Source organism: Amblyomma mixtum, chromosome 6 (genome assembly GCF_055824585.1).
Source record: "Amblyomma mixtum isolate Tamu chromosome 6, ASM5582458v1, whole genome shotgun sequence".
Taxonomy (NCBI): domain Eukaryota; kingdom Metazoa; phylum Arthropoda; class Arachnida; order Ixodida; family Ixodidae; genus Amblyomma; species Amblyomma mixtum.
In genome coordinates this window covers 58,596,216-58,611,528 of record NC_143017.1, presented here as the reverse complement: position 1 = coordinate 58,611,528, position 15,313 = coordinate 58,596,216, and the positions used below count along the sequence as shown (strand labels likewise).

Here is a 15,313-nt window from a genome sequence, read left to right as displayed (position 1 = left end):
GCGACGACCACGGACTCTGAGATGGTTGAATAATACCGTCATTGAGCACCTTCTTCACTTGTGTTTGGGTGGCCTCGCGTTCTTTAGGTGAAATACGGTACGGCTGTTGGCGTATGGGACGGGGATCTTCACTCGTGATGATGCGGTGTTTCGTAATGGCTGTCTGTTGAACTTTCGAAGAAGACGCAAAGCAGGCTGTGTATTGGTGTAGTAAGGTACGGAGAGCGCGGCGTGTAACCTGTGACAGCCCTGAGCGGATGTCAGTGTGATCGAGAGACATGTTCGGAGATTCCACGGCGGTGCACGCAAAACATACAGAAACATCACCTAATTGGTCGGCGAACGCGGTCCACCGCCGCGTGTCCAAAAGGAAGTTCGTCGCTTCCTCGGGCTATGCGCATATTACCGCCACTTCGTGGAGAATTTCTCTAAAATTGCTTCACCCCTTACTGATCTGACAAAAGCGCATGTACCGTTCAAGTGGGAACCTCCGCAGCAGAAGGCGTTTCAAGAGCTTCAACGCCGCCTGCAGTCACCCCCCGTGCTGGCGCACTTTAATGCGCTTTCTGACACACGGGTCCACACCGATGCGAGCAAAGTTGGTTTGGGTGCTGTCCTTGTTCAAGTTCAGCGGGACCAAGAACGTGTCATCGCCTATGCCAGCCGTGCACTCTCCAAGACAGAGGCCAACTATTCTGCCTCTGAAAAAGAGTGCCTCGCCATCGTGTGGGCAGTTTCCAAGTTCAGGACATACCTTTATGGCCGATCCTTCAAAGTAGTGACCGATCATCATGCCCTATGCTGGTTAACCAATCTCAAGGATCCTTCCGGCAGCCTAGCTAAATGGAGCCTTCGACTTCAAGAGTTCGATATCACCGTCATCTACAAATCCGCTCACACACATGCAGACGCAGACTGTTTATCTCGTGCTCCCGTGCAACCAGCTCCGGATGATGCTGCTGACGACGAAGAAATATTCCTGAGTGCCGTCCATACCAACGATTTCGCCGAGCATCAACGCCCCGACCGCGATCTTCGCGACGTCATTCGTTATCTTGAAGGAGCCAGCATCACAGTTCCTATAGCCTTCAGGCGCTCTTTGTCGTCTCTCTGCATACGCAACGGTGTTCTCTTTAAGAAGAACTTCGCTGCCAACACTAGGCCGTACTTGCAGGTCGTCCCCGTGTCCCTACACAATGAAATTCTTCACGCCTGCCATGACGAACCAGATTCCGGCCACCTTGGGATTACTAGACACAAGCCAGAATTCAAGAGAAGTACTGCTGGCCGCGCCTGGGTCATGACGTTGCACACTACGTCCGCACTTGCAGGGATTGCCAGCGCCGTAAGGTCCCGCCCGTGAAGCCAGCCGGATTCCTCAAGCCCGTTGAGCCGCCTTCGCAAGGATTTCAACAAGTCGGCATGGACTTGCTGGGACCTTTCCCTACATCAGGCTCCGGGAAACGGTGGATAATCGTAGCCACTGATTATCTCACGCGTTATGCAGAGACAGCATCCCTTCCGAGGAGCACCGCCTTCGAAGTAGCCCAGTTCTTTGTGCATCAAATCGTCTTACGTCATGGAGCTCCACAAGTTTTGATTACGGACAGAGGGGCTGCCTTCTCCTCTGAGCTCTTGCACCATATTCTAGTTTTTAGTCACACCAGTCACCGTAGGACGACTTCTTATCATCCCCAAACTAACGGACTGACGGAAAGTATAAACAAGACGCTTACAGACATGCTTTCCATGTACGTGGCCGTGGAACATAAAACCTGGGATGACGTCCTGCCCTATGTCACGTTCGTGTATAATACAGCCGTACGAGGAACCACCAACATGACACCCTTTAGCCTCGTTTGTGGCCGTCAGGTGACAACAACACTCGATGCCATGCTGCCCCATGACGAAGGCCACCCAAATGACGACGTTGGATCCTTCTTACAACGCGCCGAAGCTGCCCGCCAACTCGCACGGCTTCGCATTCAAGATCAACAGGGCCAGGACGCGCAACGCTACAACCTACGGAGACGGCTTGTTGAATACCTCCCGGATGACCTCGTCTGGATTTGGTCCCCAATCCGACGACGCGGCCTAAGTGAAAAGCTCTTGCGCCCCTATTTCGGTCCTTACCGAATTGTGCGACGCCTTGGAGCCCTGAATTATGAAGTCGTCCCTCACGAGCCCCAACAATTTCGCCGCCACCCCCGCCCCGAAGTGGTCCACGTCGTTCGCCTGAAGCCCTACTACGAAAGGGCGCACTAGCTCTTTTCGAGACCACCCCTGCGTTCGTGGCGGCATCGGGTCGATGCCTTTGCAGGAGGGGGGCTAATGACGCCAGCGCTCGTGCAGACGGAAGCGCCTCTCAAGAAGAAGAGGAAGTGTGTGTGTGAAAGTGAAAGTGATCTGGAAGCGCATGTCTGTTCTGTTGACCCGCTGTGGACCCTCAGCCGCTGATTACCAACGTGACAATATTGGCATGCTGGAGGCGCAATTAACCGGGGCTGTGAAGACATAGTGAGAGGCAAAAGAGTGAACCTCTCCTTTGCTTGAAATTAATAAAGAAGAGCAGACAGAAAACCGGCTTCCTGAAAATTGTAACGCAAAGCTGCTAGCCTATACCCTCTGATAATCAACTGTCGTTTAATTTTCTTTCTTAATTTTTATTGCAAGCTAGTTAGCGTGCAGGCAAAAGTTGCTAAAAAATATTCCACTTTACGCTGAACGGCCATGTGTGTGCGATATTTCGTCAGTTGAGCGGCTTAGTGGCAGTGTACCTGCGAATTTTAGAGTTTATCGCGGCAGTGCTAAAATTGAAAGAACAAGACTTTAAAATGAAAATTTGACGTGTCCCTGTTCTTCGCAGAGTTTTTTTTTTTCTTATAGCGCCAAGCATGCCAATCAGCATGCCATTCTTTTTCCAACATTGCTTTCTCTGTTTCTCGAACCTTCTCACTCTGCCTCTTTCCATCCGTTTCATTTTAGGAATGTCAGTTTTTCCGCCCTTCTTTCTCACGCGGCTTGAGCTCAGGAGTGCATATATGCTCAATGACAAAAAAGTAAATAAGCTGTTGTTTCATCACAACCATCATCAGCCTGACTATGCCCACTGCAGGGTAAACACCTCTCGCATGTCTCTCCTATTAACCCTCTACTATACCAGTTGCGGCCACCGTATCCTCGCGAACTAAATCTAATCCGCCAACCTCACTTTCTGCCGCCCCCTGCTACGTTTGCCTTCTCCTCAAATTCATTCCGTTACCCTTAAGGACCAGCGGTTATCTTGCCTTCGCATTACATGCCCTGCCCAAGCCCATTGCTTCCTCTTGATTTCTACTAGGATGTCATTTACCTCCGTTTCTTCCCTCGCCAACTCTGCCCCCATCAGCTCTCTTAACGTTATACCTATCATTTTTCTTTCCATAGCTCGCTGCGTTTCTATAATTTAAGCTGGACCCTTTTGTTAGCCTCCACGTTTCTCCCCCATAGATTAGTACCGGTAAGATATATTTGTTGCATGTGTGAAGAAGAAGATGGACCCCTTCGCTGGACGCCGACGAAGAAGAAGCCGTTGTGGATTTGCCTTCTCTCTTTCACTCTCTCTCCAATCCAAACTCCTTTATATATATATATATATTTATTATTATTATTAGTAATTATAATTATTATTATTATTTGTTTTTTCTTTTGTTTCTTTTCTTTTTTTGTCATCCTCTCCGTGCCTTCTTGTGGTAGACTCCCCCGGTGTTCCTCTCCCGTGTGCTTTCCTTTTGCCTTTACTACGTACAGGTGAATACCAACCTTTACCACCCGACCCTTGGCCGATCCCCCACAGTGGCTATGTGCCATTCTGTCGTAGGCTACAACAACAACAACTTCGCGCTGACCGTGTCTGTCTTGATCGCCCCGGTTCCCTCGACGCCGCCGATCCCGACGCCGTCCCCGACGTCCTTCTTCTACATTTGGTGGACGTGCGGTCTGATATCCTTGCCTCACGCTGGAGCTTCGCCCCAGAACGCTCCCGGTAACACGTATGGCTGAAGAAGAACACCCACCGGCCGCTCCGATGGCCCCGCCAGATGTCTGCTCGGGCTCCCTACGCTCTTCAGCGGGACTGATGACACAGACTGTGACGACTGGCTTGCTTCGTACGAGCGAGTGAGTTCGTATATTAATTGGGACGACGCCACCCAGTTAACAAATGTCATCTTTTATTTGACCGGTGTTGCCAACTTGTGGTATCGTAACCACGAACCCGCTATCACGACATGGGACTCCTTCAAGAATAATCTTACAACCGTGTTTGGTCGTCCTGCGGTACGCAAGCTCCGCGCCGAACAACGCCTGCACGATCGATCACAGCGGCTCGGCGAAACTTTTACAAGTTACATTGAAGATGTGGTCCATCTTCTTCACACATGCTTTTTCCTTAAGGGATATTGGTAAACTGCAATGCATATGCGTCCGCGTGGTATCGCCCGTCCACTGAATGCAATTTTGTGAAAGAAGAGCGATTTTGTTATTCTAAACAAACTCCGAACTGTATAATTCCTACCTCGTCTTTTCTTGGGAAGAGGAGCGCAACGGCGAAAATACTTTTCCAAGAAAATTTTGAGCAAAATATTTTCTAGTTAACTGCATACTGTCCAACGGAGAAAAGAGAAGTTTTAAAGAATATGAGAAAACTTGGCCATTTTTAACATTTTTAACCTTTTCAAGAGGCTCGACATCCAAGATTAAATACACTTTTCTGGAAACAGGGGAATTGCACGTCGCCACTACATAAGGGTTAACTGCCGCAGGCTCTCCTAATAAGTAGGGCAGCAAGTTTTCGCTGGCGTCCTGAAACATATATGTCGCCACTGCCTTCGTATTTTGATAACACTGAGCAGTTTAGCACCAGTCAGAGTGAAAGAATTTCATTCAAGGCCCCTACTGGGAATCTTTCATCCGGTATAATCAAACGCCTGTGGTAGTTATGGGCTTCGACACACATGCGCTATTTTGTCCCTGAGGATGTGCTCTTTGCATCCACCTGCATGGAAAAGAAAAAGAAATATATAACGAGCGGTAACGTTCCGCCGTAGCTCTAAAAAAGAAGAATCAGTCGTGTAACATTATTCATTCTGTGGATGCAATAAATATTTATTAGCAGACTTTGTTCTGTTTTTTCGACAAGTTGTGGAGGATGTCCATTTGCCGTATGAAAGACGTGAAAATAAACAGAGAACTGAGAGCAACACTTAACAATAAGAAGTAGACAGGGGTTCAAGGAGGTGATAAAGTGACTCAGTCTTTCCATGTTCTGTGGGGGGAGATGCTTAGGATGTCTACGCCTTCCTCTGTACTCCGCGAAAGCACAATGACAATGTTTCTTTCGTGGAAAAGAAGTGAGAAGCAAAGAAAGCTAACATAAATTTGTAAATAAATTTTGCCGTGCAAGTGAATACAAACCTCTTTTCATGCTCTCAAAAACACGTCAAAGGAAATCCTGCATACGGTATAATTTATTTTTCATCTACCTTCTCTTACTTTTCCCTTTAGCCACCGCTGCAGGCCTGTACATGAACTGATTTACACGAAAGTGCGTCGTATTTCTAGCCTCGCCGGTGCCCATTGCAGGAACAGCCAGGCCGCCGCCAGATTACACCACGGCCTTTCCGGCTTCCCGAATGCGGGCTTCGTGTCAGCGTATAAACAAAGGGCTCCACCGCATAAAGAGGCGTACTGAGCCTTGCCGGCGTCTCTAGGACGAGCTGAGTATTACGAAAAAAAAAACCCATGACTCCCATAATTTTCTTCCTTTGTTTTAAAGCTGGGGTATAATAAAAAGGCAGGGGCAGAGAGCCGACGAATGGAAAGTGAAGAAAGCCGAAATTTATGCGGAACGAGCAAAACATGCCTCAGTAGCCTTACAAGTCGGGTTAAAGTGACCACCGTCATCCTATGGGACCTATTTACATAGATCGCATTATGCAAATGCATGTTCCAGCGGAGAATCCCAGCGCCGCCAGCGCAACGAAAATGATGGTAAGCCCTTGTCTAGCTTCCTACTGCGCTGCATAAACCAGTGAGCTACGTCTTGGAGCCTTTCTGTAGGCGCCACCGAGGTCGGCTCCAGTAAAATTCTTCGGGAGGAGTTCGCGAAAAAATCCCTGATTGCGGGCACCTGCCGTCGCCTCTGCAGTAGTGCGAAATTTATTGATTCGATTTTTCAAATGCTTATTCAAAATACATGCCCCGTAAAAAATTATTCACGATGCGTTCCCTGGCAACAGTTACTATTCTATACGCGTTACTTGCCAGAACCGCATTTGCCACGTCCTTGCTGACCGAAACATTCGAGGTTTGTGTCAGCCTTACCACATAATAGGACTGAAGAAAAGCAGGCAACATCAGGCGGGGAACGGGTGAAGGATCGTTTCGACTACGTCGGCGCCCCATATTTTGAAGTGTTGAAATTCATTGTTTTTCCTTTACATGTAGATGTTCAGAAACTGCATTTTTCCTTTACTTCAATTGGTAAATCTGCATAAAGATGAGATAGATGCAAAATAGGAAGTCAAAAGGGTTTGTTGGCTCTTCTATTTATGGCGAATACAGCATATGCATTTTTTTTTATTCGAGCTGTTTGCCATTAGGCATAATGAAAAAGAGAAAGAAAGTCATATAAAGGAGTGCAAACAAGCCTCGCTTAAAAAGCGGCAAAAGTTCGCGATAAAGCGATTATCTTGAGTCCACTTGCGATAGTCGTCTGCAACGTCCCATCACAAGCCAACCTTTCTTAGGAAGCGTCGTCTCACGGAAGCTGTAGCCAGGCAGGTACACAGCAAGTGTTTTTCGTCACACTGGTCGGGCGCAGCACCACAATGGGGAAACTTGTCACTCACTTCATAACGTTTGTCACGCCACCGATGACGCACAGAAGGAGTCAGAGCCGCTCCTGTCCGAATCCGGCGCACAGATACCTCCTCCTCCCGAGTGAGACTCCGGGGGAGAGGGTACGAACACGGAGGAATTAGAGCGCGTGTTCGCTTACTGATGCTAAAAAAAGAAGTAATACCTGCTCTTAAATGTCAGCAAAGTAGTTTGAGCTTTTTTTCCACCCCTGGGTTTGAAAAAATGAATGCTCTATATTCACATCACACATGACATTTTATTTTCCTTGTGCTCTTGACAAATCCATCTCACAGATAAATAAGTTCGCTGATGTGGCAACAGACGCTCTCCTTGCAGAATCTTTGGCCTCCATATCCCTAGCTGCAGGTTTGCCTTCATATCCAAGAAGAGTGTTGATTATTGTATTTTTTGCACAATCTCTGCTTTATCTTTTTTGGGGTGTTGCAAATTTTTCCCACCACCCAACTGTTACCGAAGCAACATAGTGGTTAGGAGCTTCGTCAAGCCGCAGTTGCGACTTTTTTCCCCTTCTACTCAGCCATGTATTTGACTGAAAAAGTGAACTGTGAATCTTTAGCCGTGAACATGTCAATGGGAAGGGTCTAAGCTTTCGATGCAAGGCAAGATCTTCGTTTGTCCTGCACTCGCATCGAGTAATTAAATCTGGCGCCCAAAATGATGTCTTTTGTACAACAAAAAGCAAAATCCTACAAGCCATCCGAGAGGGGACCTGCGGATCACATTGATTGTTACAGTGAAAGCTTACGTTGTGCAAAATATTGCGTTGATAAGAAAGTTTACGCTGACTGATGCGCTTACCCGGAATTTCTGACCAGAGTTTTTTCTGTGAGAATATAGGATTTGAAAGTCCTTCAGAAATCATGCGTTAGGATTCGAAGGAATATTTCAATAGTGTGTCAGTTCCAAAGCGAGAGGGGGACAAATACTAATTAGTTTTAAAGTAGCTGGACATCCTTATTTGTAGTACAGGTAGGGGTTGAAGCTCACGCAAAAGGAACGAAAGATGACACTGAATAAGAAATAATATTTGTTGCCCATTGGGATTAGCTTCGCTGGTGATAGTATAGTCAGTCAAGGGAACGCGATAGAACCCGTGGTTTTGTGGTCGATGCTGACCTGGCATTTTTTAACGCGCAGTGAGATCGCACAGTTCATGGACACGTCTACTGTGCGATGTGAATGGACGTCAAAGTACCCCACGTGATCGAAATTAATTCGGAGCTCATCACTACGGCGTCCGACATAACACATGTGTCGCTCTAGAAAGTTAACCACTATAAAACGGTATGCAAAAACCGCCTAGTGCTAAGGTCAGAAAGAAAAGAGGCGTCTATTTTGCATCGGGGAGTCACAAATAACTTAAATAACAAAGCACACGTAATCAACAATTGCAGTAAACATTGCAGCGCATTGACGCATATTGTCGTGAGGCGATAGTCTTGTATTTGTCCCTCTGTTGTGCCGTGGTCAAAGGAACGTTACATCAACAGCTTACATGAACGGGCTTATAGGGCCGAAAGAACGTATTTTAAGCTAATGGTCTATATTGCGATACAAATTGCAGTGGTTTAGTTCTGGTTAAACCGGGTAAATTGCGCTAGCAGTGGTGTGCGCGTTCTTTTGGCGATTCTTCGGCGCGTTCCTTCACCTGGTAGCATTGCGGCGTTCTTGAGCAGTTAGGTGTTGAGAGTCATCGGTGACCGATGACGTGGAGCCACTCGTCGAGGTAGACCGTTGTCGCCGGGCGGCATCCTTAGCACGACGCTTTGCAAGACGTTCTTCACGCTGTTCTGGCGTCTCTTGTGCACGTTGTCGCTTTCTCGCTTCTTTCTGTCGCTGTCACTTCTCTTTAGAGGACTAAATAGCAAAGCATTCACGCCAAAGCAAGCGCGCATTTATAGACGCTTTACAGAGCGGGAGCATGGGCGCCGCCATATTTGACCACGTGACCATTCGGCCACGCTTCCAGAAAGTCCACAGAACGCCGTCGCCCGTTCGGTTGTACGCCTTGTTCGTCGTAAATTGGTTTTTGAGGAACGGAAAATGTATCTGTCTCGTCGCATATCTCGGTGGACACCTGAAAGTCGCCGTAACGGGAAGGGAGGAAGATGGAAATGAAAGAAGACACCGTATTCACTAGGTGCGCCTTTGTTCATTCCAAACCATCGAGATGGCATAGCGGAGTGGATAGCGTGCTCGTGTCGCACTCCGGAGACCCTGGTACGATTCACCAACTCGACCAATTTCCCACTCGGTGTTAATTATTTATGTGGTGTGACTATAAATTCGTCTAATTGCTAGACTAATATTACTCAATTAGTCATTATTTTATGCAATTATCACAGAATGCCTTAAATCGCGTTCTGATATCACTCGAATGTCATCGATGCACTGCACGCCAATGCTGCTAACGCCGGCTTCGAAGGCCAGAAGTGGCGGACCTCCTAGTGGCGCCATATGTCGTAGACAGGGCAACGGACGGACGGACGGACGGACGGACGGACGGATGGGTGGGTGTGTGGGTTTGGGTGGGTGGATGGATGGATGGATAGGAGCGCCCCCTTTGAAACGCGGGGGTGGCAACTGCCACCACGCTCAGCTTTTCTTTTACTATTTTTTTTGTTTACTGTGTTGGCAATTCTCATTAAGATTCGCCATCATCTTTACCTTTACCATCATCTTTACCTAGCAAACTGCTAGGCGCCGCTGCCAACTGGCGGAGCACGCCACCTCCTCGGCGCAGTGGCTGTTCAAGGTCATCTGTCCCTACCGACCGAGGCTACGCGGCGAGGCGAAACCTACAGTAGCATTGCTAACTCAATAAAAACTCACCGTTCTCCAATGCAAGGGCTGTTAGTGGCACACATATAGCACTGCCAGTTAATGCCACAATGGATTAGCGCATAAGGAGGTTCTCATGCAGAGCAGGTCGAGCTCCGGAATGACGGGGTAGCAATCCGACCTCCTGATGTAGTCTTAATGCTGGCAATTAAATCTCGTTCCCGCTGTACTTGGAGACTGCAGCCCGCTGTCTGTCGTAGCGCAAACAGTGGCTACGACTGCTGTCTGGACGAGGCGGAACGCTGGAGGTGAACCACTCATGCCGTGGACATGTACAAGTATTCATACAGTGGCCGACACCAGTTGCAGTGGACGCCAGTAGGAGTCGACTGCAATTCGCCTCCTGGGTTTAAATCTGCGTGTACGATACAAAGAGCGCGGCCTTGGTGAACAGCGGCAAATGTACCTGAAAGCGACCATTGTCAAAGACATATGCACGTTTGGCCATTTATTCCGAAAAGGACCGCTGATCATTCGCTCTGGCACATGTGATCGAAATATTGCCTTAGACAGTGCTTTCCGCGCGTGTATTCTCCGGTACAGATATGGCAAGATCAGATACGCTGGGCTTCTTCAGTCTCCCTTTCTTCTGGATCTGCTCAGTCAGTGACATGCTGACATTGTGCCATCGCGAATCGAGTCACTTCATGACCAAGTGAGAACCTTAATAACATGTGCGCAATACTAGTTATCCGAAATCAAGCACATCAACATGGGAGCTAATTGCGCGCAGTAAAAGAATGTTTCTGAATAAGTGGACTGCGTATTTCTGAGGCACCGAAAACGCGTGCAAAACACCAAGGAAAGGAAACATGAAGAAGTATTATGCAGTAAGTGAGTGCAAGAAAACCAGTAAGCCTGACAACATCATCATCATCATCATTAAAACTAGTCGGACAGCAATCATCCCTTGAAAGTTCGAATAATGATGCCCATTTCTACCGCTACCCCTAGCTTCTCTTTCCTCTTCGTGTCATCAATTCCTGGTCTCAGGGACTACCACACTAATGCGCTATTTATTTCAAGAAGGCGGTTAACTTGTTAGCAAATAGAGGCATTATGAGAAATACTGATTCGTTAATACCTAATCTATTCCTGTTGTAAATGGCTAGTGCGGAACGTCATCAGCAACTTCACGCCGTGAGCAATGAATCTCTCCTTGGTGCAGTGTATTATCAGCGTTGATTATCCCCGTGTGATGTTTCTTCATGCACTTCACGGGTGACGTTCTTGCATTGCAGAAAGGTTAACGCCGTCTAATCTGTGTGAGTCATGCAGTGATTTGAATACCAAAGCCAGTACATAATTAACTGCTACAACTTTGCTCTTCAGGTAATTTGTTTGGCTGTCACATCTCGCCGATTATGGAAGGACTCTTTCTGTTCCATTTTCCCTCTGCTTTGGAGAAAATATCACAAAGCATTCCCTAACAGCAGTAAGCCAGTGCCATTAGCCAGTGCCAGCGCCACGTGCACTGAATGGAAAGAAAAAATACTGCTTGCGTTTGCGTTACATAGTAAGCTATGAGCTTAGTGTTGACCCCACTTGTCTGCCTTGAGGGAAAGCTCCATCATACAGTATTTCTAAGAACCTAATGTTAGGTTCACCTTCAGGTAGTATATGCTAGTGCAGGGCCTTCCATAAAGATATGAAGGAACGGACATGCAAAAAAAAATGACTTTAAAACCGGCGTACCTATATCAGATGATTATATTAAAAATACGCCTTCTGACACCAAAGAAGATCGCTATAAAAACACTGTGACAACGGTAGATGAAGGCGTGTGTAAAAACGCTTCGTAAAAACTACGTATTAAAAGCGTCCAGTTCTTGGTGACGCAATTTTCTCTTATTGCTGGAACGCCACAATGAAAAACTACATCTGTGTCGTCCCGAACAAAATGTGCAATAAATTCTTTTCTGAGAACAAATATGCAATAACACTCTGAAATTGCCAATGCCCATCAGAAATTGCATTGAAGCGTTTGTGAAAACAGTAAGCTTGAGGCACCTTCATCGACGCGGAATGCTTCACAGATTTCCAACTTGAAGTACGTTGTTAACACAGCCCAGTAAAACACAAATAAAATTACTTCATGAACATAGCAACTATGAAAACTCCTTTAAAACGCCTTAAACGTTTTTGTCTAAGCTTCCGCGAGAACGCAGAAAGTATAGATGCAGGTAGTGATCGCATAGGTACAACATACAAGATACAAAATCCAAAAAACAACGAAACGGTCAGTGACCACAAGGTTCTTAAGCGCTAGACTGAGGACTATATGGTATAGTGCCACTTGCAACACACCGGCCATTCCTCCGAAGGGTGCACAATAAATTTCTTCTAAGTTGTTGGTTTACCACTCGCTTGACGGCTAGTGTCACTGAGCTTTGGCTGATCGGGCGTTACAGCAAGCGTACTCAATCTCCCAAGCGGGGAAGCATTGTCTTTAGGCTCATCAAGTGGCCCTCCGGTGATGTCTTTTGGCAGGAACAGCACGCCCACAGACAGCACGGCAATACCCATTCCTATGACTGCTCTTGGTAAAGCCTTCACACTGGGCGGCAACCATATTTCTACCTGCTTCACAAGGCCCGCCAGCATGGCACCTAGAGAACCACCCATATGTGCTACAGAAAACCCGGTGGTTCGCACATGCGCAGGAAATATGTCCACAGTGTGTATGTAGAGAGATACGTAAGCCATGTTGAACAGCGTGTAAGCAACGACGATTGCCCAGGCGAGTGGCGTTAAGAGCGCGCTAAGAGCCAGCACCGACTGAGCAGTTACGAAAACAGAATAGAGGAGTGCGATAACGACGAAAGGATAGCGGTGACCATACGTGGTTGTGATGAAGTACGAGGCAACCATCGCAACCGCGTTCAATAGTCTGGCAGCCCACCTCATGTCGCGGAGCTCATTTGAGAATAGGTCTGCGTTAGGGCTGTGGTAGGCGATGTGGGAAAATAACCAGCAGCCGAATATCACAAGGCTGCGCGACCCCACTGTCCTGGCGCAAAGACTGGAGGAGTCAGGCGGCGCTGTAGCTCTCGCCTTGTCTGTAAGGAGCAGCGCTTCGATGGCTGCCTGCACACGCAGCTTGACAAGACGCGCGTCCTCGTTGCTCACTCGGGCAGCCCAGAGCGCCACCCGCTCGGCTTCTTCACTCCTGGCGTGCATGATTAGCCACTGAAGAGACTCGCCTGTCAGGTAGACCGTGACGATGAGCAGAAGAGACGGCGCTGCTATAGCGAGATGAAGGTTTCTCCAGCTGAAGGTGATCGCAGCCATGGTAGTCACGTACGTGGGAGCAAGGACGGTTGGCATGCAGATGGCGAGTGCCACGAACGCCTCACGTCTACCTGGTGGTGTTGATTCGAAGAGCACGACGCTGGTGGTAAGCCCCAGCACACTTGCGCACGCCGAAGACAAGGAACGCAGCGTCACGAACGTCTCCAGGGACTGGGCGAAGCACTGGGCAACTGCGGACCAGAACAGCACGAAAGCTGCCCCGCACAGTACAGGTCGGCGCCCAAATCGATCCGAGGCAAGCCCCATGAGAGGGACGCACACGATGCTACCAGTCATGAAGACCACTTCAGAAAACGACAGAAACCAGGCTCTGTTGCAGACTAGGTCCCACTCCATGATAACGGAGTAGCCGTGGGCGCTTCTGTTGTAGTCCCAGTGCTCGCATGGCATTTCGGTAGAGTTGTCCTTGGAATCCACAGTGCGTGGCCTGTCGTAGCGTGAGCAGTGGCTGTAGGTGCCGTCGGGCCGACGCGGAATGCTGGAGTTGAACCACTGTCCCGTGGACATGTACGAGTATTCCGACGGCGGCCGACACCAGTAGGCGATGGGGAAGTAGTATGCGATCTGGGTTGAAGTCTGCGCGAACGACACAAAGATGGCGGCCTGGGCGGACAGCAGCAAGAGTACCTGAAAGCGACCGTCGCCGAAGACGTAGGTGTTTTGGGCAATGCGCTCCGCAAAGCGGCGGTCATCACTCCTTTTCGTGAACGGGACGGAGATACTGGCCTGGATACTGCCACGTCCATCTTTGCCGTTGGGTTCACGCATGACTAATGAGCTGCAATTCTATTGTTTTTCTTCTCTTCTTCTGCATGCTCTCAGCCGTCAAGAGTTCGCGTTAAGTGGGGTCTCTGAATACTTTCATGGATACATTTCTGCAACTAGATGGCTTCCTTGTTCAATTTATTGAAAATTATTTCGCATGCCTAAAAATATGCATTTTCCCTCATACTTGAAAATTATTCTTTTAATTACTTTATAATTTATAGTCTCAAACAGTTTACTTTTCTACTTCTACGCCTGAACATCTTTTTTTTCTTCTGAATCGCTTAGGAGATTTTCCTTGACATTCGCCATCAAAGCCTGTCCAAACCTCCGGCGTTGGTATGGGCCATGACTGCTGAGGTCAATAGAAACAACAGTACTCTCCATAGAGGCGTTCACGATATACAGGCAATGAATGTCCAAGTAATATAATATAAAAAATGAGTGCGGTATTGCTATTTCAAATGTGTAGTAGCGCTCGACCGTATTATGTAACCCGAGCGCTGTCAGAAGCGGGACTAGGGGGCGTGCGAAAATTCTTCAAATATGCGAAAAGCTTGACACTGGGGCTATTTCTTGTAGAGACGCGACACCAATGGATGTATCGTAGAATGACTACCTCCTATTTAGTTGCCTCAGTTTAGCAGACGGCCACTGACTTCTGTAATGCTTCGTTATGTGTGTCAATACATTTACAGCTACTGTTGTTCGGACAAGGTTTACACATTGCGTGGCGTCGTTTTAGCCCATGACGTCATGAAAACGCACCGCGCTATTGGGCAGAATATCAATGGAGCATCATTTCGAACACAATGATGACAATCTTCACGTCACGCGTTCCCTTCCTTTCTTCTCGCCTCACATTCAACGCTGCGTCTGTCACAGAAAGGACGCCTTATTTTCCATTATTGACATAAAGACAGAATGAATCAATGATCACCGTGTGATTCAAGACCTGTCACGCTCCACGACCGGTTACCGCACCATTTGTAATGGGACTGTCATGAGACTGCCAAAAGCAGATCCCATTTTAGCCCTCTTCACCCCAAGCTTGCCACGCTCTTGGTGTGGGATTTGCCTCTTTCTGATAGTTTCGCCTTTTAAAGAACACCCGTACCACTCTTTAAACAATGTATAATTAATATAGTGGCTCAACAGGAGCGGGCACACACAAGCAACATAAGCCAGGCGTGGTGTGTGACAACTAAGAACACAAACCTTGTGCATAACCGCGTCTGTTGCACTGGTCTAGGAGATATGAAGTGGTCAAACTCCCCCAACTTAGCATATTAGCTTAAACAGAGCGTTGTTTTTGTGCCAACGTGCCCACGGCTGCACTCACGCCGGCGTCTCCTCGCTGAAATTGTTTCCTGCCAAACTCTGCAATACATGATGTTGTCCTTATCCTCAAAATACTACTTAAATGCGTCGGTTTAAAATCTGCATCGCTCATCACATTGTACACATTCATTGT

The 15,313-nt window shown here is 47.8% G+C and overlaps 1 protein-coding gene across 1 annotated transcript; it reads right to left on the bottom strand.

Annotated features, from left to right (window-relative positions):
• Positions 1-10,111: 10,111 nt before the first annotated feature.
• Positions 10,112-13,842, bottom strand: LOC149339214 (solute carrier family 22 member 6-B-like). The gene is made up of 2 exons (XM_089550893.1): positions 12,817-13,842; positions 10,112-10,168 (listed from the first exon to the last, which is right to left on the bottom strand). Exons 1-2 carry the CDS (start codon positions 13,840-13,842, stop codon positions 10,112-10,114), a joined length of 1,083 nt encoding a protein of 360 aa, XP_089407019.1.
• Positions 13,843-15,313: the final 1,471 nt, after the last annotated feature.

Coding starts and splice junctions, on each gene's coding strand:
- LOC149339214 (XM_089550893.1), bottom strand. CDS start 13,842: ATGCGTGAACCCAACGGCAAAGATGGACGTGGCAGTATCCAGGCCAGT. Junction 10,169..12,816: donor CGCTGCTCCTTACAGACAAG/GCGAGAGCTACA, acceptor GGTCGCTTTCAG/GTACATTTGCCGCTGTTCAC.